The sequence below is a fragment of the Corythoichthys intestinalis genome, chromosome 22, assembly GCF_030265065.1.
Source record: "Corythoichthys intestinalis isolate RoL2023-P3 chromosome 22, ASM3026506v1, whole genome shotgun sequence".
Taxonomy (NCBI): Eukaryota; Metazoa; Chordata; class Actinopteri; order Syngnathiformes; family Syngnathidae; genus Corythoichthys; species Corythoichthys intestinalis.
This window is the reverse complement of record NC_080416.1, coordinates 15,211,512-15,236,051: the sequence shown is the minus strand read 5'-3', so window position 1 is coordinate 15,236,051 and position 24,540 is coordinate 15,211,512. Positions and strand designations below refer to the sequence as shown.

The 24,540-nt window shown below is 39.7% G+C and overlaps 1 protein-coding gene across 2 annotated transcripts in view; it reads left to right on the top strand.

Annotated features, from left to right (window-relative positions):
• Positions 1-23,394, top strand: part of LOC130910201 (solute carrier family 45 member 4-like) — a 100,940-nt gene extending 77,546 nt beyond the window's left edge. For both annotated transcript variants that reach the window (XM_057827231.1, XM_057827232.1), the window contains 12 exons: positions 3,389-3,568; positions 3,638-3,828; positions 7,139-7,325; positions 11,125-11,586; positions 13,474-13,745; positions 13,812-13,973; positions 17,118-17,217; positions 17,288-17,368; positions 17,436-17,566; positions 17,658-17,726; positions 17,801-17,952; positions 21,976-23,394. In XM_057827231.1, the coding sequence (XP_057683214.1) occupies positions 3,389-3,568; positions 3,638-3,828; positions 7,139-7,325; positions 11,125-11,586; positions 13,474-13,745; positions 13,812-13,973; positions 17,118-17,217; positions 17,288-17,368; positions 17,436-17,566; positions 17,658-17,726; positions 17,801-17,952; positions 21,976-22,132 (2,144 nt within the window). In that variant the 3' untranslated portion in view covers positions 22,133-23,394. The remainder of the gene's footprint in view (positions 1-3,388; positions 3,569-3,637; positions 3,829-7,138; positions 7,326-11,124; positions 11,587-13,473; positions 13,746-13,811; positions 13,974-17,117; positions 17,218-17,287; positions 17,369-17,435; positions 17,567-17,657; positions 17,727-17,800; positions 17,953-21,975) is intronic.
• The last annotated feature ends 1,146 nt before the right edge of the window (positions 23,395-24,540 follow it).

Below are 24,540 nucleotides of genomic sequence, written 5' to 3'. Positions count from 1 at the left end.
ACAAAAATGAATTTCAATATACCGTTTTTTTCGGACTATTGTAGAGGTACCTCTGTAGTTTGATTTCAGTTCACTAAAATAGTTTTTCAGTTTTCCTTATTTTGTTAGTTTTTGTTCATGATAATAACCCTGGCTTGTTGTAATGATTTCCTAATTTGGTGTTAAGTTCCATTATCTTTTGACATGAAACTGTACACGTCAAGTAATTTTTCGACCAATCGGTGACTCCTCAGGAATCGGCCTATTCAATTGTAATTTGACATGTATCGCAGCATGTTAGTATAAGAGTGTAAGTGTGTTGACATGGGAACACAGGAGCAAGCAGTTCACAAGGAACTACTTCCTGTTTGCTTCCCCCTTTCAACCAATGGCTGTATACTTCCTGTCTGGTGGGTAGTGAGCAGTGCCACTCTATTGTAAACACACGCACAATTACTGTCTGGATGATCTCACAATCAAATACATGCACATTGATAAATGCGTGACAAAGCTTTGTAACATCAGCTTGGGTTATTTTTGTTCTCTGCCAAACACACACACACAAGGTTGGCACTGAATGATTACATACCTGTCAACCCGAGGCAGTTGGCAATCTTACAAATAGTGACGTATGCCCTTACAAATTGGTGACTAATCTTTCAACTTTGTATATAGCGTGCAATATGAAACAAAAATAAAACTCCATTTTTAAAATAATATGAATTTATTGGTAATATTGTAACATATAACCTGGTGCAATCAAAGAACAATATCACCTACATCATGATTACTAAAATTTCACAGTGACTTTGTTGTAATTGTATATAGCACTTTTGGCAATTTCTATCAGTTCTTTTGATGGATGCACTTCATGGCATTTCAGCTCGCAATTCAGTTTGACCTGAAGGTAGTTCGTTAGTGTGTCCAATTATAAATTAAAAAGGTCAGTTGATAAAATTGACTTACCGATGCCATCTTCGAGTCAGGGAACATGTCTTTTGTGATCAGCGATAGTTGCAGGCAAATTGTGTTCGGCAACAAATTGGCAGAATAAAATCTCCGCTTTCGTCACTTTTCATTCTGCAGACTTCCATCTTTATGACCAGTGTTGTTAATCCTACTTTTAAAAAGTAATTAATTACAGTTACAAATTACTTCTTTCAAAAAGTAATTGAGTTAGTAACTCAGTTACCTGAATGTAAGAGTAATTAGTTACTTGGAAAAGTAACTGTTACTAACTTTCATGTTTTGTTTTGTTTTTTTCATTTTTACAAAAAACAAAAAACTTAGTAACCTTTGCTTTGTTTGGAAGTCATTTAATGTTGTGAATCAACTGTTAAAGTTGTTAAAATTGCTCCCGTTTTTGCATTAGTTCCCTTCTGTCTACTTTCGACATGTGAAATTTTTAAAACTGTTTCAGCGTTTAAAGATAGATTCAAGTCAAGATTTTGACTTGACTCGGTTTAGGAGTATTTTAGATAAAAAGTTACTTAGGTTCGCTAGGAAGGTTCACTACAACAGAGCAGTTCTCAGAAGTCTACTGCTTTAAAATGGCGGCTGTTGACTAACGCCGCCGAGTCTGTCATTTCACATGTAGTTCTATATGCATGTGATATCTAGGTGTAGATTGTAGGCTGTCGGCTACAGTCAGGAAATATTGGAGCCACCTAGCCTACCATCCAAGTATCCTAGCATTCAGCCAACGAAGTAACGCACATCTTTTCGGTGCATTGTGTCGTTGCTGAGACGGCGACAAAATCCGAACGGAGAAAAAAAACCGTAATGCGCGAAAAACGTACAGATTTTGAACGTACGGCGTACACATTTAAAAATCAGACGGTAGGGACATAACACTACCAACTTTTTAGGATGCTCAAATTGCCCCAACTTTTAAGCAACCATATACATTGAATTATATAATGACTTCAGTTATATAGTTCATTTAGATCGTCTCGTCTTCCCATATGTTGTAAGGATAGAATTGACCCCACCATTAATAAGTGAATTATTTTCATTATATTCAGACTTACATTTACCTCTTTTCATTTGCTGAATGTGCCAGTCCATATTTCCCCCTCAAACGCACATTTAATTGGCTGATGACTTGACCCCCCCTCCTCCCCAACACACACACTCACAGCCCTGACAGAAATACATGTCAACAACATGACGCCTCCTCCGCCCCCTTTGAAGAGAAGGGGTATAAAAAGTTTTTTTTTTTTTTTTTTGGCCAGCAGCAGCCGCTGTAAGTAATGTAAAAAGACATCAATGTTGTGGAGGTGGGGAACACCCCACTAATTTTGCTAATGAAAGTCCGACCTAGATGGGAGTTAGCATAACATTAAACTGTCTGAATTTGACAACCTGAAAAACTTCAGTAGGAAGCTGCTTAGGACGAAGGGTGCCCCTGTGTGTGTTTTCTACTGTTAACATGAATTAAACTGTGAGAAATGTACTGAATCGAGGTTTACCCCTTTTTCCCTCATTTTCATTTTTATTTTATTTATATGGTCTTAAAACTTGTGGACAAAAGCAGTAGTGTTTTACCGGAAGGAATTCTCCATTTTTATTTATTTTTGTTTTTCCCTGAATAAGAAGTTTTTTCAGTTATATTCAATGTCTTTATTTAGACAAACAATGTTGAGTGGTCTTAAGGCAAATATTTATTTTTTTGCATTCCTGGATTGTATTTATTGCAGACCTGCAGCTATCGAATATTTTAGTTGTCGATTAATCGATGGACTAGTTAGTTCGAATAATCGAGTAATCGGATAAGGAACATGAAAAATTAAAGTACCTGAGCTGAGCCTCAAACGGTATAAATTTGTTTTTAAAAATGAGGATCTATGTAAAACCAAAGAACAATTGGCTAACTTACATAAAAAAAAGTCCGCTATCTTAAATGCTACAAAATCCTAAAGTTTTTTTTTTTTACAATGCTCTAAACAAATGGTTCAGGCACATATTCCCACAAAAAAAAAAAGGCTAAATATACCTATTAACTAAATTATGAACGCAGTAAAAAAAACATGATCTCAAACAAAAACTTAACTTACGTTGTTCTTAACAGGGAGCAGTTGGATTCAGCCATGTGAAAAGAGGCAGACCGGAGGGCAGTGTATCCACCCTAATCAATAAAACTAAATGCAAACTCTTTTAAAATTAACCGTTACAACGCCACTTTAATTAAACAAATACTCGAGGCAACAATATTTAATTCTAATATTTTTTGTAATCGAATACTCGAGTTAATCAATTAATCGTTGCAGCATTAATTCATTGTGTATGTTATTAAACAGCAAGTGAGCCATTTTGTTTTAAGAAAACGTGACGGAACTTGAGGATTGGTCATTTTTTTAAAATGAGTTTATTGTGTTTTTTTTTTTTTTTCATTCCAAATATCTGTTAGGCTTGTCTCTGGGCGACGTTCAAGGTAGACAGCCAATAGGAATTGTTCTGACCGTCCTGGGAGTGGTAGTGCTGGACTTCTGCGCCGACGCAACGGAAGGACCGATTCGAGCGTACCTTCTGGATGTGGCGGACACGGACGACCAGGACATGGCACTCAACATCCACGCCGCCTCAGCAGGTCATGTCAAATCAAGACTGGAGCTCAGATTTGTCCCATTTAACAGTTTGTTTTTTTTTGTACACTCAGGTCTTGGCGGTGCGGTGGGTTACGCCTTAGGTGGTCTTAATTGGACTCACACCTTCTTAGGAGCCATCTTTAAGTCCCAAGAGCAGATTCTCTTTTTCTTTGCTGCCATCCTGTTCTCTGTGTCAGTGGTGTTACATCTGCTCAGCATTGACGAGCAACGTTATATCCACCAACATGACAGGCTGGATCAGGTAGTTGTTGTCTTGAGTGTGAGTGATAAACATAACGCGTTACTGTAATCTGATTACTTTCTTTCAGTAACGAGCAATCTAACGCGTTCATTTTTCCAGGCCAGTAATCTGCTTAAAGTTAGTTTCCTCGGTGCCTGTGCGTTACTATTTTGTTGTTGCCTCATACTGTATGTAGAATGAAGAATATTGTAGTCATGTACGCAGAGCATTTGAAAAGAAAATACTGCACTTGAGTTTGGGAGTGACATCACATCTCACGTTTTCTCATCGAGGGGGAAAAAACGGGTCACGTGTAATACCATGCTGCCTGTGCGTGCGCCGTCTGCCACGGCGGTCAACAACATAGCCTGCTAGCTATCAGAATGCTAACAGTAAAGGAGCCAGAGATAAACGGCTGCATTTGCTCACTGGAGATACAGCCATTACTTCACCAGTAAAGATGACAAAAATATCTACGTGCATTGCAAACTCTGCGCTGGCTCAGAAAGACTGTCGACCGCTATATACTCGACATCCAATTCAACAAGGAAGCACTTGGAATTACAACACAACGCGCCGCGAAAAAAAAAGCCGAAACAGCGAAACAGCCAGCTCTTCTACAGTTTGTAACCAGCCTTTATAATATGTGTAATTATGTACATTTTATAGTTCGAGTTTGTAATCATAGGCGGAGTTTTACATTTGTGGGACTGGGGGGAGAAGCATGTTGAAGACTGAAACGAAAGTCAAAAGTTTGGACACACATTTTGCGTTTTATATATTTTCACTACTATTATATATTCTCACTGAAGACATCAAAACTATGAACGAACATGTGGAATGGCAAAAAAAAAGTGAAATAAGTGAAAACAGGTTTTGTTTTCTACATTCTTTAAAGTATCCACCTTTGAGGTGTCTCCAAACTTTTGGCCAATACTGTGTGTGTGTGTGTGTGTGTGTATATATATATATATATTTATATATATATATATATATATATATACGGTGCCTTGCAAAAGTATTCGGCCCCCTTGAACCTTGCAACACATTTCAGGCTTCAAACATTAAGATATAAAATTTTAATTTTTTGTCAAGAATCAACAACAAGTGGGACACAATTGTGAAGTGGAACAAAATTTATTGGATAATTTAAACTTTTTTAACAAATAAAAAACTGAAAAGTGGGGCGTGCAATATTATTCGGCCCCCTTGCGTTAATACTTTGTAGCGCCACCTTTTGCTCCAATTACAGCTGCAACTCGCTTGGGGTATGTTTCTATCAGTTTTGCACATCGAGAGACTGACATTCTTGCCCATTCTTCCTTGCAAAACAGCTCGAGCTCAGTGAGGTTGGATGGAGAGTGTTTGTGAACAGCAGTCTTCAGCTCTTTCCACAGATTCTCGATTGAATTCAGGTCTGGACTTTGACTTGGCCGTTCTAACACCTGAATACGTTTATTTTTTAACCATTCCATTGTAGATTTGGCTTTATGCTTTGGATCATTGTCCTGTTGGAAGATAAATCTCCGTCCCAGTCTCAGGTCTTGTGCAGATACCAGCAGGTTTTCTTCCAGAATGTTCCTGTATTTGGCTGCATCCATCTTCCCGTCAATTTTAACCATCTTCCCTGTCCCTGCTGAAGAAAAGCAGGCCCAAACCATGATGCTGCCACCACCATCTTTGACAGTGGGGATGGTGTGTTCAGGGTGATGAGCTGTGTTGCTTTTACGCCAAACATATCGTTTTGCATTGTGGCCAAAAAGTTCAATTTTGGTTTCATCTGACCAGAGCACCTTCTTCCACATGTTTGGTGTGTCTCCCAGGTGGCGTGTGGCAAACTTTAAACGAGACTTTTTATGGGTATCTTTGAGAAATGGCTTTCTTCTTGCCACTCTTCCATAAAGGCCAGATTTGTGCAGTGTACGACTGATTGTTGTCCTATGGACAGACTCTCCCACCTCAGCTGTAGATCTCTGCAGTTCATCCAGAGTGATCATGGGCCTCTTGGCTGCATCTCTGATCAGTTTTCTCCTTGTTTGAGAAGAAAGTTTGGAAGGACAGCCGGGTCTTGGTAGATTTGCAGTGGTCTGATGCGCCTTCCATTTCAATATGATGGCTTGCTCCTTGAGATGTTTAAAGCTTGGGAAATCTTTTTGTATCCAAATCCGGCTTTAAACTTCTCCACAACAGTATCTCGGACCTGCCTGGTGTGTTCCTTGGTTTTCATAATGCTCTCTGCACTTTAAATAGAACCCTGAGACTATCACAGAGCATGTGCATTTATACGGAGACTTGATTACACACAGGTGGATTCTATTTATCATCATCGGTCATTTAGGACAACATTGGATCATTCAGAGATCCTCACTGAACTTCTGGAGTGAGTTTGCTGCACTGAAAGTAAAGGAGCCGAATAATATTGCACGCCCCACTTTTCAGTTTTTTATTTGTTAAAAAAGTTTAAATTATCCAATAAATGTTGTTCCACTTCACGATTGTGTCCCACTTGTTATTGATTCTTGACAAAAAAATTAAATTTAATATCTTTATGTTTGAAGCCTGAAATGTGGCGAAAGGTTGCAAGATTCAAGGGGGCCGAATACTTTTGCAAGGCACTGCTGTTCAAGTTGTTGTTGGCAGCGTTTGAAAGCTTAGGTTTAAAGAAATTCTAAATATCCATCTTGCCTCCTCTGGTGCAGTTTTGGCTAAGCAAAGCAAAGGATAGTCTCCAAGGTGCAAGTCACGTGATTTGTTCGAAAAATGATTTTGACCAATTATGAAAACTTTACGTTTGTTCATTTCATTAATTTTTGTTGTTTGATTTATTGCTTTACAACTTTTAGAAACAACATTTTAACGGCTAGGTCTTTATTTCAAAGGGGAAGTTCAAAATTTTTTACATTAGGCTTTATCTTGGAGTCAGCGGGGGTTTAATTAGTCGTTGGAGTGGAATTTTGTGCAGTTTGTCAGTTAGTTGTTAGTTTTAGGGCTTCGGAATGGCTAAGCAAGGGCGAGTCAATGGTGGTCGACTAATTAAACCCCCGCTAACTCAAAGATTAAGCCTTATGTGAAAAACTCAATTACACGCGATGACATTTTTCTGTTATTTTTATGTTGAGGCAGCAAAAGGGGAAAAAAAAGGTAAAAAGTAACTGATAAGTTACTTTTAAAGTAACTTAGTTACTTTGATGATAAAGTAATCAGTAAAGTAACTAGAATACTTTTTTTAAGGTGTAATCAGTAATTAAATTACTTTTTTAAGTAATCCGTGACAACACTGGTGATAAACCTGAAAACACCATGTATGACACAAGTTCCGCTTCCTGTCCAGGAGAGTCCAGCTCCGAGCCACTCGGATCCTCCAGCTAACGGCCGCGCCGGAATGGTCACTCCCAGGCTGGAAATGATCGGAGAGGACGAAACCATGGACAGCCTCGACCTTTACGACGCCTACAGGGACGATCAATCCGAGCCCGGTGACATGGAGTTGAACTTCCTGGAGGTGGAGCTTGTGAGGAGTAGGTTTCGATTTGAAGAGTCGAATGTTTCATTATCAAATACAGTGGTACCTCGACATACGATCTTTTCAACATCTGACGTAAAATTTGACTCGCTATTTGTTTCTACATCCAACGACATGCTCGAAATACGACGACATGGCAGCACCGCAAACGAACGCACGGCGGATTTTCTTGTGTGAGAAATCAACACAGGTTTCAAAAAAGTTGGTACAGTTGGTGAAACAAGGAAAAAAGTGACGCTTACCTATGAAACGAAGATGCAAATTATAGAAAAATATGAGCATGGGGTGCGCATCCGTGAACTGGCTCGACAATACATCTCCACGGTCCTATTCCGACCACCGTTCACCAGTCTTTTTAAGTTAAGGGGACAAATATTATTGTGGTAACATCGCCAAGCAAATCACCAGCTTCGTCACGTTTTATTTATTTCAGAACTTACCCAACACGAAACGCCCATTGTCCTCCGCAGTTGACTGTGGTCTCAAGAAAACGAAAGTATTATCTCTACCGCACCGATCTATCTCACTGTGACATCAGCCCCGCGGTGCGTTCGGGTACAGCAAAAAGTGTCCGCCACATTACAATCAGATTTGTTACATTATTTACAGGAATAATTATTAATCATTATTATTATTATAACATTATTCCGATTTTTATTTATATAACTAACTTTATAACCATTTGTAATATTACCAAGTAATTAGCAGTATTTATTAAGGATTTAGTGTAGGTTTTTGGGCTGTGGAACAAATTAATGGAATTATAATGTATTCCTATGGGAAAATCCTGCTCGAAATACGACCGTTTCGACTTACAAACAAGGTCCTGGAACGAATTAACCTCGTATGTCGAGGTACCACTGTACAGTGCTGGCCAAAAGTATTGGTCCCTCTGCAATTCTGTCAGATAATGCTCAATTTCTCCCAGAAAATGATTGAAATTACAAAAGCTTTGGTAGTAATATCTTCATTTATTTTGTTTGCAATGAAAAAAAAAACACAAAAGAGAATGAAAAAAAAAAATCATTATAAATTTTATAATTTTACACAAAACTCCAAAAAAATGGGCCAAGCAAAAGTATTGGCACCCTTTGAAAAGTCATGTGATGCTTCTCTAATTTGTGTAATCCACAGCACCTGTTACTTAGCTGTGAATCATAACAGGTGGTGGCAATAACTAAATCACACTTGCAGCCAATTAAAATGGATTAAAGTTGAATCAACCTCTCTCCTGTGTCCTTGTGTGTACCACAATGAGCATGGAGAAAAGAAAGAACACCAAAGACCTGTCTGAAGATTTTAGAAGGAAAATTGTGAGAAAGCATGGGCAATCTCAAGGCTACAAGTCCATCTCCAAAAAACCTGAATGTTCCTGTGTGTACCGTGCGCAATGTCATCAATAAGTGTAAAGCCCATGGCAATGTGGCTAACCTCCCTAGATGTGGGCGGAAAAGAAAAATTGACTAGGTGGGGGCCGTGGCCCTGGGTTGGCACCCGTGTGGTATCTCCGCTCGTCTGCGTGGCTGTCGCGGCCTTGGTGGGGCTCGCATGCGGCAGGATGTGATAGTGCGCTCGGGTGGGGGGTCCCGGTGCCGGGAGTAGCGGTGGGGCGGCGTAGGGCCGGTCACCAAAGGGCTTACACTCACAAGGGATTCACACGATTACTGGGTTACAGATCACAGAGCTGATTTGTGTACACTCTACCCCTTTCAACCACTTAGCTTATAGACTCCTCCATCCCCGTCCCCCTGCTTCCCTGGTCAACAGGCCCCCCACATGGTGTCAACCGGAAATACATCAAGCTAACGATAGCACCAACACATTAGTAGTTAGTGTAGACGTTCACTGTATTTCTTGTTCGTTTGTGTTTTTTTTCTTTCTTCTCTTGTGTTTCTTCTGTTCCCCCATAACCCCTTCCTGTTCGCTGCTTTGTCATAATAAACGAGGTATGTTGAATGATCACAATGGGAGTATGCCATACTCTCAATGTGAAACATTAAAACTGTTCGGACCAACTGGGCACTTAGACTTCCATTCTCCATGTCAAACAGCTGAACAGGACAGGTTAAAAAAATAAAAGAAGGAAAAGTTGACGAGAGATTTCAACGAAAGATTGTGCGGATGGTGGATAAAGAACCTTGACAACAGTGCTGCAGTCCGAGGGTACAACAGTGTCAACCTGTACTATCCGTCGGCGTCTGAATGAAAAGGGACTCTATTGGTATGATACCCAGGAAGACCCCGCTTCTGACACAGAGAGTTAAAAAAGCTAGGCTGGAGTTTGCCAAAACTTACCTGAGAAAGCCAAAAACGTTTTGAAAGAATGTTCTCTGGTCAGATGAGACAAAAGTAGATTTTTTGAGAAAAGGCATCAACATGTAGTTTACAGGAAAAAAACGAGACCTTCAAAGAAAACACGGTCCTTACAGTCAAACATGGTGGAGGTTCCCTGATGTTTTGGGGTTGCTTTGCTGCCTATGGTACTGGGCTGCTTGACCGTGTGCATGGCATTATGAAGTGTGAAGACTACCAACAAATTTTGCAACATAATGTAGGGCCCAGTGTGACAAAGCTGGGTCTCCCTCAGAGGTCATGGGTCTTCCAGCAGGACAACGACCCAAGAAACACTTAAAAAAAAGCACTAGAAAATGGTTTGAGAGAAAGCACTTGAGACTTCTGAAGTGGCCAGCAATGAGTCCAGACCTGAATACCAGAGAACACCTGTGGAGAGATCCGAATATGGCAGTTTGGATAAGGCACCCTTCAAATCTCAGAGACCTGGAGGAGTTGGCCAAAGAAGAATCGTCTAAAATTCCAGCAGAGCATTGTAAGAAACTCATTGATGGATACTGGAAGCGATTGTTCATAATTATTTTGTCAAAAGGTTGTGCTCCCAAGTATTAGGCTGAGGGTGCCAATACTTTTGTCTGATCCATTTTTGGAGTTTTGTGTAAAATTTAGGGCTGTCAAATGATTAAAAATTTTAATCGAGTTAATTACAGCTTAAAAATTAATTAATCGTCTTTTATTCGCAATTCAAACCATCTATAAAATATGCCATATTTTTCTGTAAATTATTGTTGGAATGGAAAGATAAGACACAAGACGGATATATACATTCTGCATACGGTACATAAGGACTGTATTTGTTTATTATAACTATAAATCAACAAGATGGCATTAACATTATTAACATTCTGTTAAAGCGACCCATGGATAGAAAGACTTGTAGTTCTTAAAAGATAAATGTTAGTACAAGTTAAAGAAATTTTATATTAAAACCCCTCTTAATGTTTTTGTTTTAATAAAATTTGTAAAATTTTCAATAAAAAAATAAACTAGTTGCTCGCAATTGTTGATGTCAATAATTACATAATGCTCATGTGGTGCTGAAACCCATAAAATCAGTCACACCCAAGCGCCAGCAGAGGGCGACAAAACACCAAAAAACACAAGTAACAAGTGGACATTACACTGTGCTGTCATTTTAATCTGTTTGAGCGGGGCATGTGCGTTAAACGCGTCAGATATTTTAACGTGATTCATTAAAAAAATTAATTACCGCCCGTTAACGCGATAATTTTGACAGCCCTAGTAAAATGATAATGATTTTTTTTTTTTTTTTCATTGCAAGCAAAATAAATGAAGATATTACTCTCAAAGCATTTGTAATTGCAATCATTTTCTGGGAGAAATTGATCATTATCTGACAGAATTGCAGAGGTGCCAATACTTTTGGCCAGCACTGTAAAATTCGTAAACACTACTACGATCTCATTCCGTTTTTGCTTTAGGTAAAAGCGACAGCGTCTTAGCCATGACAGACGCCACCCTGGACCATATGGACCACGACGCCATGTTCCTGTGCCACATCGAGCCGTCCATCTTCGCCGACCGCCTCTCCCCCTATCACGGCTCCCCTACTGCCGCCCCTCACTTTCTCTACGCCAACCATTGCACACCGCCTTCCCGACTAGCTTCTTTACGCCGCAGCAGCAGCGCGGGCAGTCAGGATTTTCTACGCCCCCAAAACGGCGGCCACCCCCCAAAACTGGACAGCGGCAGGATTTGCCGTCTTTCAGCGTTCATGCAGGAAATGGAAAACGACGAGGGTCAGGAGGCGTTGCTCAACAACCAGCTGAACGAGGAACGAACGCGAAACGGACGCCTGTTGGCGCGCGTTGCCGCTGGCGAAACAGATAGTACAAATGGACTGAGCGCTAAAGGCCGCGCGCATCGGACTGGAATGGTCAAAGGTAACTCAACACCTTGAAATCCAATACCTTAAGTATCACGAAGCGTAAAGATGTTCGATAGGATTTAGGTTGGGGTTGGGGGATGCTTGTACAATCATGCCCTTTTTAGTCTGTTGCAGGACATTTCAGCCTACAAATAACTGCTGCACTGGCACTCTGATCAACAAACTTAATTTTGTGCAAAACACGTTATCTTTATACCACTTTTACCACACACGCTTGGCACCAATTGAACCAAATAATCTCGGTCTCACCAGACCACAGGATAATTTTTTTAAAATAAAAAAATGACATTTATGCTACTGGGGATGTTTTTAAAAATTGATTTATTAATTAATTGAGTTATATCGCAATGTTACATCACGCAATTCTCATATCGATTCAAAAACGTGCATTTTGTGGTGGAAATAAACAATTCAGTGGCTGCACTTCTACTCCCGTCAAGTAGCTGGAAGCACGCAGCAGCATTGCCTTGCAGTCTGCTGAAGTAACAACGACATTAGACTAATCCGAGTAAAGATTTGTGTTCGTCGCCCTCCGGCGGTTGCTCGTATTAGTCCTTTTATCCATCTGAAATTTGGCCTTATTTTGGCTTTGACTACAAAAACTGAGGCATGTAGTATTTAGAATCCTGCATTTAACCCTTTAATGTCTGCAATATGAAGCAATTGTCGGAGAATCACAAAATTTGAAAAATAAGGTCTTAATGAAACCTTTTTTTCAAATTTGTAAAAAAGAAAAAATATCTAATTCGTGAAATTCTAAGTGTATCAAATGTGATACATTTGGCAAGAAGGGGTTAAGCAGGTTTGGACGAAAGCAGGTTTGCAGCAGAAAATGTTATAATGAAAGATCAAATGTTCAAACATAAACCAAAAACATTTTTACTTGAGTGCCAGATGAGGTTTGAGGTTTCAGGAATAAATTGATATAAATGTACTTATGTCCATTTTGATTTGTTTTTTTCCTTAAGTAATCGTCTTCAAGTGTAGTATCGGGATTAATTGAGATTGAATTGAATCCTGAGCTGCTAATCGTGATATGAATCGTATCGCCAAATATGATGGAATACACACCTAAATGGTAGAACGCTGTCAATCCCATTAAAAAATGGATAACCGTACAGTTTACTGTCAAATTAACAACAAAGTACCCAAAAAGAACAACATTTAAATATTTTTTTGAGAACAAACAACTGTAAAAAGCGTGTTTGTGTAACTGGTCTGTTAGAACCCGGGCCATCACCATGGTAGTCGAGCGTGCTGACTACTGAGCTAATAGTCTAGCTTCCCCCACCCAGTGTGCTCTTTTGAATTTTTAGGGTTTTCTGATTTTCCTAACCTTTTATACACACAGCACTTCTTCCAACTGGTCTTCAGTAGCTCGGTAGTCAGCACGCTCGACTGCCAAGATGACAGTTTGGGTTTGAATCCCACTTGTAAAGAGAGTAGACATAAAAAAAATTTTAAAAACTTTAAAAATTAGTTCTTTATAATTTTAAGCAATATTTTCTGTTAAAACCATCTCCAAAAATCATTTTTAGAATTGACGATTATTACTTAATCACTATGCTGATTTTATTTTTTTTTTTTTGTATATTTTGTTTTTTAACCATAATTTGCCGTACACATCTGACGATATTTTATTGTAAATTTAACAGAATATCTTTTACATTGCATTGTGCATTGATGCAATATTCACATTCTTGTGTCAGAGCCATTATGATGCTCTTTCAGTGATGGACAAAATGGCAGCCCCCACAGAGGAATGAACATATAGCAATTTATCGTTTCAGTAATGCAATATCCGAAAAATACTAGCAGCACATACAACATAAAAAACACTCATTTATATTCGTGTTTACAGTACATTCTTATGTCATTGCAGCCGCCAGTACCGGCGCCCCCACGCGGATTTCGCGTCACCACCACACAATGTACCGTCAACCTTCTTGCACCTTTTCCTACTACGGCCGCGTGGGCAGCCACCGTCACCGCTATCGGCGGGCTCACGCCGTCCTTCTCATCAAGCCGTCACGCAGCATGAACGACCTGTACGAAGTCGAGGCGCGACACCGACGCCCGAGCCGTCGGCGCGACCGCCACCGCAGCGGCAACACCAACTCGTCCAGCGGCGACGCCGAGAGCGAAGAGGGCGAGGTGAGGACGCTTGAGCGCCGCCGCGCTGTCCGTGACTGTGACGACAAAATCTCTTGCTCTCCTCAGGTTGAGACCACCGTACGGTTGCTGTGGCTCTCCATGCTAAAGATGCCGCCTGAGCTTCTACGCCTTTGCGCGTGCCACCTACTCACGTGGTTCTCCATCATCGCTGAAGCTGTCTTCTTCACCGACTTCATGGGTCAAGTCATCTACCACGGAGATCCCATTGTGAGCTCTTAACTCTCACTGGCACAGTACTTCTCAAATAGTGGGGACCCCAGAGCAATGCCGGGGGTGGCGCAAATGATCAGTGTTGTTAATCTTACCGTAAAAAAATTCATTAGTTACAGTTACAAATTACTTCTCCTGAAAAGTAATTGAGTTAGTAACTCAGTTACCTCAATTTATTAGTAATTAGTTACTCGGTAAAGTAACTGATGTTATTTTTCATGTTCTACACATTATTAGATGATCCATTCTATAACATCTTCCTCATCAAATATACAGTGCCCTCCATAATTATTGGTACCCATGAAAAAGATGTGTTTTTTACCTTCTAATATTTTTTTTAAATTCAAATAATATGGGACCTTAATGGAAAAAAAGAGAAAAATCCAACCTTCAATACAAGTGCATTCAATAAGTGGGGAAGAAAATCCCACACAAAGAAAAAGTGACGACCCAGCTTCAGCTTTCGGGCAGAGGGCAACAGATTTTGATTTAAAATGTCCTGGTATTTCAAAGCATTCATGATGCCATGCATCTTTCGTGGCACGCCAGACCCACTTAGAGTGTTTGTTGCCAAAAAGCTCAATCTTGGTCTCACACAAAAATACACACGGTCCCAGGCTTCAACTGGGACCGTCTGCTTTGGTCAGATGAGAGACCAAGATTGAGCTTTTTGGCAGCAAACACTCTAAGTGGGTCTGGCGTGCCACAAAAGATGCATGGCATCATGAATGCTTTGAAATACCAGGACATTTTAAATCAAAATCTGTTGCCCTCTGCCCGAAAGCTGAAGCTGGGTCGTCACTAGGTCTTTCAGCAAGACAATGACCCTAAACATATGGCCAAATCTACACAGAAATGGTTCACCAGACACAAAATCAAGCTCCTCCCATGGCCATCTCAGTTCCCAGACCTTGTTTTGTTGGCAAAAGGGGGTTGTACAAAGTATTAACACCAGGGGTGCTAATAATTGTGACACACATTATTTGATGTCAAATATTTTTTTCTTTATGTGGGTTTTTTCCCCACTGAATGAATGCACTTGGATTGAAGGTTGGATTTTTCTCTTTTTTTCCATTAAGGTCCCATATATTTGAATTTAAAAAAATTTATATTAGAAGGTAAAAAAACACATCTTTTTCATCGGTGCCAATAATTATGGAGGGCACTGTATATAAGGGCTAGCGCTAAATGTTATTGTTATTTGTTATCTGGTTAATAAATATATTTTTGGTCAATCAAATATTTCGGTGTAATATCTATGTAAATATCCAATGTTAAGCTATTGACACCTGCGGCTCATACAGCGGGGCAAATAAGTATTTAGTCAACCACCAATTGTGGAAGTTCTCCTATTCAACCCGTGGCGTCAAAATGATAACAAGAACGGTGAGCAAAAATCCTAGAACCACACGGGGGGACCTAGTGAATGACCTCCAGAGAGCTGGGACCACAGTAACAAAGGCTACTATCAGTAACCGCCGCCAGGGACTCAAATCCTGCACTGCCAGACGTGTCCCCCTGCTGAAGAAAGTTCATGTCCAGGCCCGATGGCCATGGGAGGAGCTTGATTTTGTGTCTGGTGAACCATTTCTGTGTAGATTTGGCCATATGTTTAGGGTCATTGTCTTGCTGAAAGACCCAGTGACGACCCATCTTCAGCTTTAGGGCAGAGGGCAACAGATTTTGATTTAACATGTCCTGGTATTTCAAAGCATTCATGATGCCATGCACCCTAACAAGGTTCCCAGGGCCTTTGGAAGCGAAACAGCCTCACAGCATCACTGACCCACCCCCATACTTCACAGTGGGTATGAGGTGAGGTCAGTCTTGGTCTCATCTGACCAAAGCACACGGTCCTAGTTGAAGCCTGGGACCGTGTGTATTTTTGTGTGAGACCAAGATTGAGCTTTTTGGCAACAAACACTCTAAGTGGGTCTGGCGTGCCATGAAAGATGCGCGTGCTGAAAAGCACCTCATACCCACTGTGAAGTATGGGTGTGGGTCAGTGATGCTGTGGGGCTGTTTCACTTCCAAAGGCCCTGGGAACCTTGACTTTTTCAGGGGTGCCAATAATTATGGAGGCCACTGTAGCAGCTTTGTCATAGCATACTGTGGAAATAAAGTCCGTTCTCTTGTCATAGCAAATAGTGGACGGACGCCCATCAATTTAAAATTGTTCTTTTGTAGCAGCATATAGTACCAGATGAAGCCATATTAATCTATAAAATCCTGGGTTTTTGAGTAAGTCTGACGAGCTTCTGGCAAACTTGATTGATGCTAGTGTAGTGGCTGAAAGCTATGTCATGGCAAAATTTGGAATGCTCTTATTTTGAAATATGTCTAATTATAAATTTTAAAAAATTCACAGGAAAATATGAAGCTCGTTTGTCCAAAAACCCACAAAAAAAAAAAAAATCCATGAATAAGCCGCGTCCTTATACAAGCGGCAGGGTAGAAATGGCGAGGGAAAGTAGTGGCTTATAGTCCGAAAAATACGGTAATAAGCCGCTTGATTTTTTTTTTTTTCCCAGCGAAAACGTGCCAAATATTGCCAACAATCGGCGCGCTTTGTCAGTGTTACACTCGTAAACCAGCGAGCGATGTTAGCATCATATAACGTGGCATACCACGTTGCTCAGTGCAAAATAACCCCACTCCATAGCAAAGGAGCTGATACTGCCTGCAGCGAAAATTAAAACTTTGACAAATGTCGTTTTGTTCTATTAATTTTTGTTTTTTTCGATCAAATTGTTTGGCATATTGCTCTCACGAGTTAATGTTGCTAGTCAATTTGAATTTATTATTATTTATTGATTTTATTCAATTTTATTTTTGTACCTAAAGTGTATTTTTACAGTTTGGATGTGACTTTTTTTTAATTTAGGCAAATTGATGCACTTTGTCTTTTCTATTGCAAGCAAACAATGTTATACTTTATTGTAAATTGAAATGACAATGTTATGCAGATGTGTACTTATAATTATAATAATTTTATAGACAAATGATACTATTTACAGTAGCGGCAGAGAGTTGGGAGGCGCGAAACGTTTACGTCTTCCAGGGGCGGTGTAACAGAAAGAAATTGAGAAGCACTGCCCAAGCAGCAAAGATTTGAAATGATTCAAACAGTGCTCATTTCAGGCTCCTGTTAATTCCACGGATCTGAGTAACTATCACCAAGGCGTTCAAATGGGATGTTGGGGCCTGGTTATATACGCCATGACTGCCGCCACGTGCTCAGGTAACATCATTGACTTTTAAAATAATAAACCTTGCAAAATGTCAACCTTTTCTTTTTCCAATCCATCTAGCTCTCCTTCAAAAATACCTGGAAAACTTTGACTTGAGCATCAAGGTCATCTACATCTTAGGAACACTTGGATTCTCCATAGGTACAAACAAATGAGGCTGTCTGAATATTTTAATGTAAGCCAATGATGTCGTCTTTTCCTTACATAGGAACTGCTGTTATGGCCATATTTCCTAACGTCTATGTTGCCATGGTGATGATCAGCAGCATGGGCATCATCTCCATGAGTATTTCCTATTGTCCCTACGCCTTGCTGGGGCAGTACCATGAAATGAAAGAGGTAACAAAAAAAAATAATTATTATATCACGCAGTACTAGCTATATTTTCACAATTATAACAAAAAAAATGTGAAAACGCATTCAATTGCAGTACATCCATCACAGTCCCGGCAGTTCCCGCAGAGGGTTTGGCATTGACTGCGCCATCTTGTCTTGCCAAGTGGGTTTGATTTTATATAAAGTACTCTTTTCATTCAGTACTCTATGATGCTGACGAGGATGTCTTGGCGGTAGGTGTACATCAGTCAAATCCTGGTGGCGTCTGCTTTGGGGTCCGTCGTGGAAGCTGTCGGCAGCGTGCGCGTTATTCCCGTCGTGGCCTCCGGGGGCTCTCTGTTGGGATTCCTCACCGCTTGCTTCCTGGTTATATATCCCACACAGGGCGGGTAAGAAAATACATTTGAATTATAGGACAAAATACACTTAAGTCAGTGGCTGTCGTTCACGGCGATGCACGTCCAATCTGTTTGAAATGTGAACTAATATTCATTCGCTGTCAACTAGAGATGTCCCGATCGATCGGCATCCGATCACGTCATTTTCAAAGTATCGGAATGGGCAAAAAAATATCGGACATGCCTTTTTTTAATATATATACTGTATATTTTTTTAATTAAATCGTTTTCTAATTGTATTTAACGTTACAGACATAATATGTTACATTCATCCAGAGCCTTTAGTTTAGGCTTAAGGTAGGGTTATCAAATTTATCCCGTTAATGGCGGTAATAAATTTTTTTTTTTTCAAATTTATCACGTTAAAATATTTAACGCAATTAAGGCATGCGCTGCACGACCCATTCACGCATTGTCGCGTTCCATCTGTAATGGCGCCGTTTTACCTATATATAGAGCTAAAAGGCAGCGTAAAATGAGTAGAGTGAATTTTGGCAGCCTTTGGATCCTTTTTTCAATTGGCTAAAGCCTTACAATCCCTCTCCCTACGATTAGAAATGTCGTGGGAAGCAATGTGGGGAAGAAAGGTAGTAATTAATCTTTTTCTTAACACCCTATGTTATTTCCCAACGCAGATAAGATATATCAATTGGTACCACTATGCACAGTCATGGTTGCACTTCCCATCATGCATTTGGCCAGAGCAGTTAAATGGCTACAGTATCATTTACTGAAAGCTCAACAAATACACTAGATGGCAATATTTAGTCACAATATACAAAGTCACATTTATCCTTTAAGAATTACAAGTCTTTCTATCCGTGGATCCCTCTCACAGAAACAATGTTAATAATATAAATGCCATCTTGAGGATTTATTGTCATAATAAACAAATACAGTACTTATGTACTGTCTGTTGAATGTATATATTCGTCCGAGTTTTATTCATTTTTTTCTTAATGCATTGCCAAAATGTATATGATCGGGAAAAATTATCGGGAATGATTGGAATTGAATCGGGAGGGGGAAAAAAAGCAATCGGATCGGGAAGTATCGGGATCGGCAGATACTCAAACTAAAACGATCGGGAGCAAAAAAACATGATCGGAACAACCCTACTGTCAACCCTCCCAGTTAAAATGGATTGGACATCCCATACTGATAAACAAATTAAAATTAACGGCAGAAGAGCAGCAAGAGCTATAGTGCTATGAAAAAGTATCTGAACCTTTTGGAATTTCTCACATTTCTGTATAAAATCACCATCAAATGTTATCTGATCTTTGTCAAAATCACACAGATGTAAAAACAGTGTCTGCTTTAATTAAAACCACCCAAACATTTGTACTGTAGGTTTTCATATTTTAATGAGAATAGCATGCAAACAATGACAGAAGGGGGAAAAATAAGTCAAGGCCGAGTTATACTTCCGCGTCAGACCTACGCCGTCAAGGAAGAATCGAGTTACGACCCTACGCCGTAGCCTGACGCGCACCTCTCGATTTTTCTAACCTTCGCGTCGCGTAGACCTAGCGAAAACGGACTGTGATTGGTCCGCTCAGACTGTTGTTTGCGGGCGAAAACACCGCCATTGTAGAATAGAATCAAACATTATTTTCTACACGCAAAAATGCACCAAGCCGACGGGAGTATCATCGAAGAGCAAGTCTCGTCAAGAAATTATTATTGTGACTGCCAAATGGCAAGGTCGGCGATCGAAAAAATAAATAAATGGAAGAACCACCGAGACGTGGGTGGTCGGAATCGAGTGGCCACACGAAGCGGTGACACAGTCGGCCAAAAACTGCCAACTTTTTATCACTTTATGTCGTATTTTTGGTTGGTGCACTTCATCATTTACTGTGTACATATGTTTCAAGTATATGAAGAATAAAGCACAGATTTGGTGTCAAAAGAGTTGTTTTGATCTTTAATTTTCAATAACAGACAGTTCACACACACAATACATCATCACTGATTGAGAGTGCCTCGGTGCTTTTTATGATAACCTTAAAATCAAGCCTCCCAACGCAGTTTGGGAAGTTCCCTAGACGCCAGAAATCTGCTATGGCTTCCCACTGGCTGGTTGGAGGACACGGCAAACAAATCAGACTGGAGGGCTTTGCAGACCTTGAACGCAGTGCTCGACGCCAGTTTGAAGCTAGCCGCCACAGCTAGCTCTCTCCACCCGAGTCTAAAACTCTCTGTGCGGCATCAAAAGTCGGCCAGACCGCCTCGAAACCGTCTTCTGCGTCGCCTGCCCGTCAACATTTGTATTTTCAATATTTATTCAGTGTTGATGAGCAGAATATTTACTTTCAAGAGTTCCATCTTGCATTGTTTATTTTTTCTCCGACTAGCAGAAGTAAACAAGCATGCCCCAAAACCGTACAAACATAACACCACATCCCTCTAGTGGCTTGGCGGTGAATTACAGAGCAACGCGTTCCCTCACCGCAGAACTATCGAATGTCGAATGACGCCGTAGTCGCTACGCCGTCACCGCAACGCGGGAGGATAACTCAGGCTTAAGTGAACCCTGTGCGTAAGGAGACTTAAAGAGCAATTGAAACCAAATTTTGCCAAACAAGTCAGGTGTGTGCCCAATCACTGATGAGTGATTTAAAGCTGCGCTGCCCACTATAAAACACTCACCTGGTCAGAATTCTCTTGATGAGAGGCATTGATGTGCATCATAGCTTGGTCAAAAGAGCTGTCTGAAGACTTGCGATCAAGGATTGTTGATTTGTATAAAGCTGGGAAAGGATACAAAACCATCTCTAAAGAGTTTGGCACTGTTGCTTCTCTCCCAAGGAGTGCCCGTCCACCAAAGATGACGTCAAAAGTTCAGCGCAGATAACTCAGAGAGGTAAAAAAGAACCCTAGGGTGTCTGCTAAAGACTTACAGAAATCACTGGTACTCTCTGTGTACACATCAACCATATGTAAAACTATGGCCAAGAATGGTGTTCATGGGAGGACTCCACGGAGGAAGCCACTGCTGTCTAAAAAAAACATTTTTGCTCGTTTAATGTTCACAAAAAGGCACTTGGACACTCCACAGAAGTTTTGGCAAAATATTTTGTGGACTGATGAAACCAAAGTTGAATTGTTTGGGAGTAACACACAACGTCATGTGTGGAGGAAAAATGGAACAGCTCACCAACATCAACACCTCATCCCCACCATGCATCATGATTTGGGGCTGTTTTGCTGCCTAAGGGCCTGGACAACTTGCAGTCATTAATGGAAGAATGAGTCAAAGGTTTATCAGGATGTTTTGTCGGAAAACCCGAGGCCGTCTGTCAGACAGTTGAAGCTAAAAAGAGGATGGACGCTGCAACAAGACAATGAAAACACAGAAATAAATCTGCTTCAAAATGGTTTCAGAAGAACAAAACTCCACGTTCTGAAGTAGCCAAGTCAAAGTCCAGACTTGAACCCTTTTGAGATGCTTATGCATGACCTAAAGACAACGATTCATGCCAGACATCCCAGGAATCTGACTGAACTACGGCAGTTTTTTAAAGAAGAATGGGCCAAGATTAGTTCTGACTGATCTGCAGCTACAGGAAGCATCTGGTTGAAGTTATTGCTGCCAAAGAGGGGCACAAAATATTAAATGTGATGGTTCTCTTACTTATTTTCCCCCTTGTATCATTGCTTGCATACTATCCTCATTAAAATATTTTTTAAAAACTATAAATGTTTGGGTGGTTTTAGTTAAAACATACAGTTTTTTCATCTGTGTGGTTTTGACAAAGATCAGATGACATTTGATGGTGATTTTAGGCAGAAATGTTAGAAATTCCAAAAAGTTCAGATACTTTTTCATACCAATGTACATGATTGGACGTCTATTGTCAATGACACTAAAAGCGTGAACAGTTTGTGGAGTTATCGTTTTTCACGCTTTTTTATTTTTATTTTTTTCTGTTGTTGGAGCTCTATGCCATGTTGTCTCTTTCTTTGTCTTGCTTCTTGTGCTAACAATTTGTGTCATGTGATTGTCAGGGAGGCGGGATCATCCAAAACTGAGAAACAGGCATTGACCACGCTTGCCAATCCCAGTGAAGGAGTGAAAGAAAAACCCAGCTTTTTAAAAATCAACAAGGAGGGCAAGACCACCACGACCACCTCCTGTCACATGGAGAATGAATCTGTCTTGTGATTGACCACGCGTCAAGCCATACACAATCATCACCAGTAATACTCCGTCCCAATCTCAATGTGATCTTTCAGCAGGTAAAAAAAAATAAATCAAGGGTTGGGGGCCGATACCTGGACAGGAAATCTCAGGGGCGACTGTTGACACGCTCGCACGCACATAAACGTTACTGACCTCCTCGAAGCTGCAATCGTTGACGACAACAAAAACGTCGATCTTCCTCGCCGTGGACGGAAACGTTTTGTTCTGCTGAAGCTTTAAGACTCTTTACGAACTTTCATACTTGAAAACGAGAGCCCGAAGCCCAAGTATAAGAATAATAAGACAGCCCCAAAATTGACGGCAAAGGATGTCCAAATCTTGTCATTCCGGGACCACGCGAGAGAAAAGCGGAGTACGAGCATGCAACTGACTTGTCTTTTAAGATCGGACGTCCTTTCAGGATTAAAAGTGAAATTCCACAAAAGAAGGCGCCTTCACACGCATATAAAAAAATATATAAACAGTATACAGGGCATTATTATCCCAAATACTTCTTTGCATGACCTCTTGAGATGATCTTACAAAAAATGCTGCATGTCTGCAGTTTAGGGAGTTTTTTTCTCTCTTTGCTGCTTCTTGTTGTTCACTTTAATGACATGCGGGTGGCACTCTTACTAATAACTAACTGCACATCAGCTGGTGAAAAAAAGAAAAACTACTTTCAAAGTCTTCCTGAGATGTTTATGAAGACATGAAATGCTGGGAGTCCACTGGAAAAAAAACGGCAAGCTGAAAACGTGGTAGTGTATGAGAATGTTGTCGCTGTAGAAAAGTAAACGCAATATGTATATAATATACAGGGGTTGGACAAAATAATGGAAATCTTACATTTTGGCATCATAATCATTGAACATAATTGTTAAAAAATGGCATGAAGAACATTCTAATGAAGTTCAGCATCTCATATTGCCGGCAAAATCCCCAGACCTCAACATTATTGAGCATTTAATTAAGATGTTGATTTCCACCCTTGTCTCTAAAAGAGCTAAGAGGATATTACCTTAAAAATGGCTTAAAATTCCTTTGGAAACAATTCACAAGTTGTACGAAACAATACCTTGGAGAATTGAGGCTTTATTTGCTGCAAAAGGCGGACCAACACCTTATTAAATTAGTTTTTGTTGATTTTTTTAAGGTCTTTCCATTATTTTGTCCAACCACTGTATATTTTGCTTTAAAAAAACATTTTTAGCATTGACTAATAATTTTTTTTTTTTTTTTTTTGCCAAAATGTGTTTAAGAACAGATTTTGTGTTGACAAACTCTGAAAAAAGAAATTATAGTTCACAGAATTGTTTTTAAAATTAAAAAACAAAAAAAAATCAGGAACAATTCTCTCAAAATTAAAAAGAACTAAAAACCTTTTACAACAAAAAGATCATTTCAAGCTAGATATTTTCTCCATTTGATGTAATGAAAGTAATGTGGAGGAACATTTTTTATTTTTTTCCCCATTGACAGCGATAGACGTCCAGTTTATTTTGAATGGGAGGGCTGACAGCCATCATTTTCTGTTTTATATGATGATATTAATGTTTTTTAAATAAAAACAGTGATCCCACGCTACTTCGCACTTCAAACTTCACGACCTCAGTCCATCCTCTGGCCACATCAAAGCGCCGCATGCGTCAATCATAGTATAACTTGTTAAGCAGTTGCTGTGGCAACTCATTGTGTGTAAGTGAGTGGACTCACTCAGGAAAGCATTTAATAAAGCCAAGCATTTTTTAACTACTTTATTCTTGTTTAATTAAAAATGTTTCGGTGGGACAGTAACATGTTTAAAACTTTATCATAATTATTACATTTGAAGTGCTTTAAAACCTTTTATTACAATATATATATATTTTTTCAATTATACTTCGGCGGGGAAAAAAGTGACAAAAATGTCTAATATAACACAGTTTATGTCTTTCCTGTGCTAAATCTGAATAAATACATTGAACGCACACACACACAAAAAATTGGGGGGGGGGGCGCTACTTCGTGGTTTTTCACTTCTCACGTCGGGTTCTGGTCCCCATTAATCGCGAAAAACAAGGGATCACTGTAAATAGATTTACTATTTTTCCATTTATTTCATTTTAAAATATATATTTCAAAAAATACAAATGTTTTTTTAATTGTAAAATGTTGGCAAAATTATGTACACAAAAATGATAATAACACAATATTTAGGCCCAAAAAAAGGATTTTTGGCACTTTTTGCGGTAAAGAATTTCTTAATCAAAATGGATTGGACATCTATCGCTGTCACTAGCAGTCAATAAGTCGAGAGTAAAATATGTTAACATGTTAATATATTACTCTTTTACAATGAAAAAGAAAACATAAATCCTTTTTCACCCAAAACTAAACTAAAATCTTGC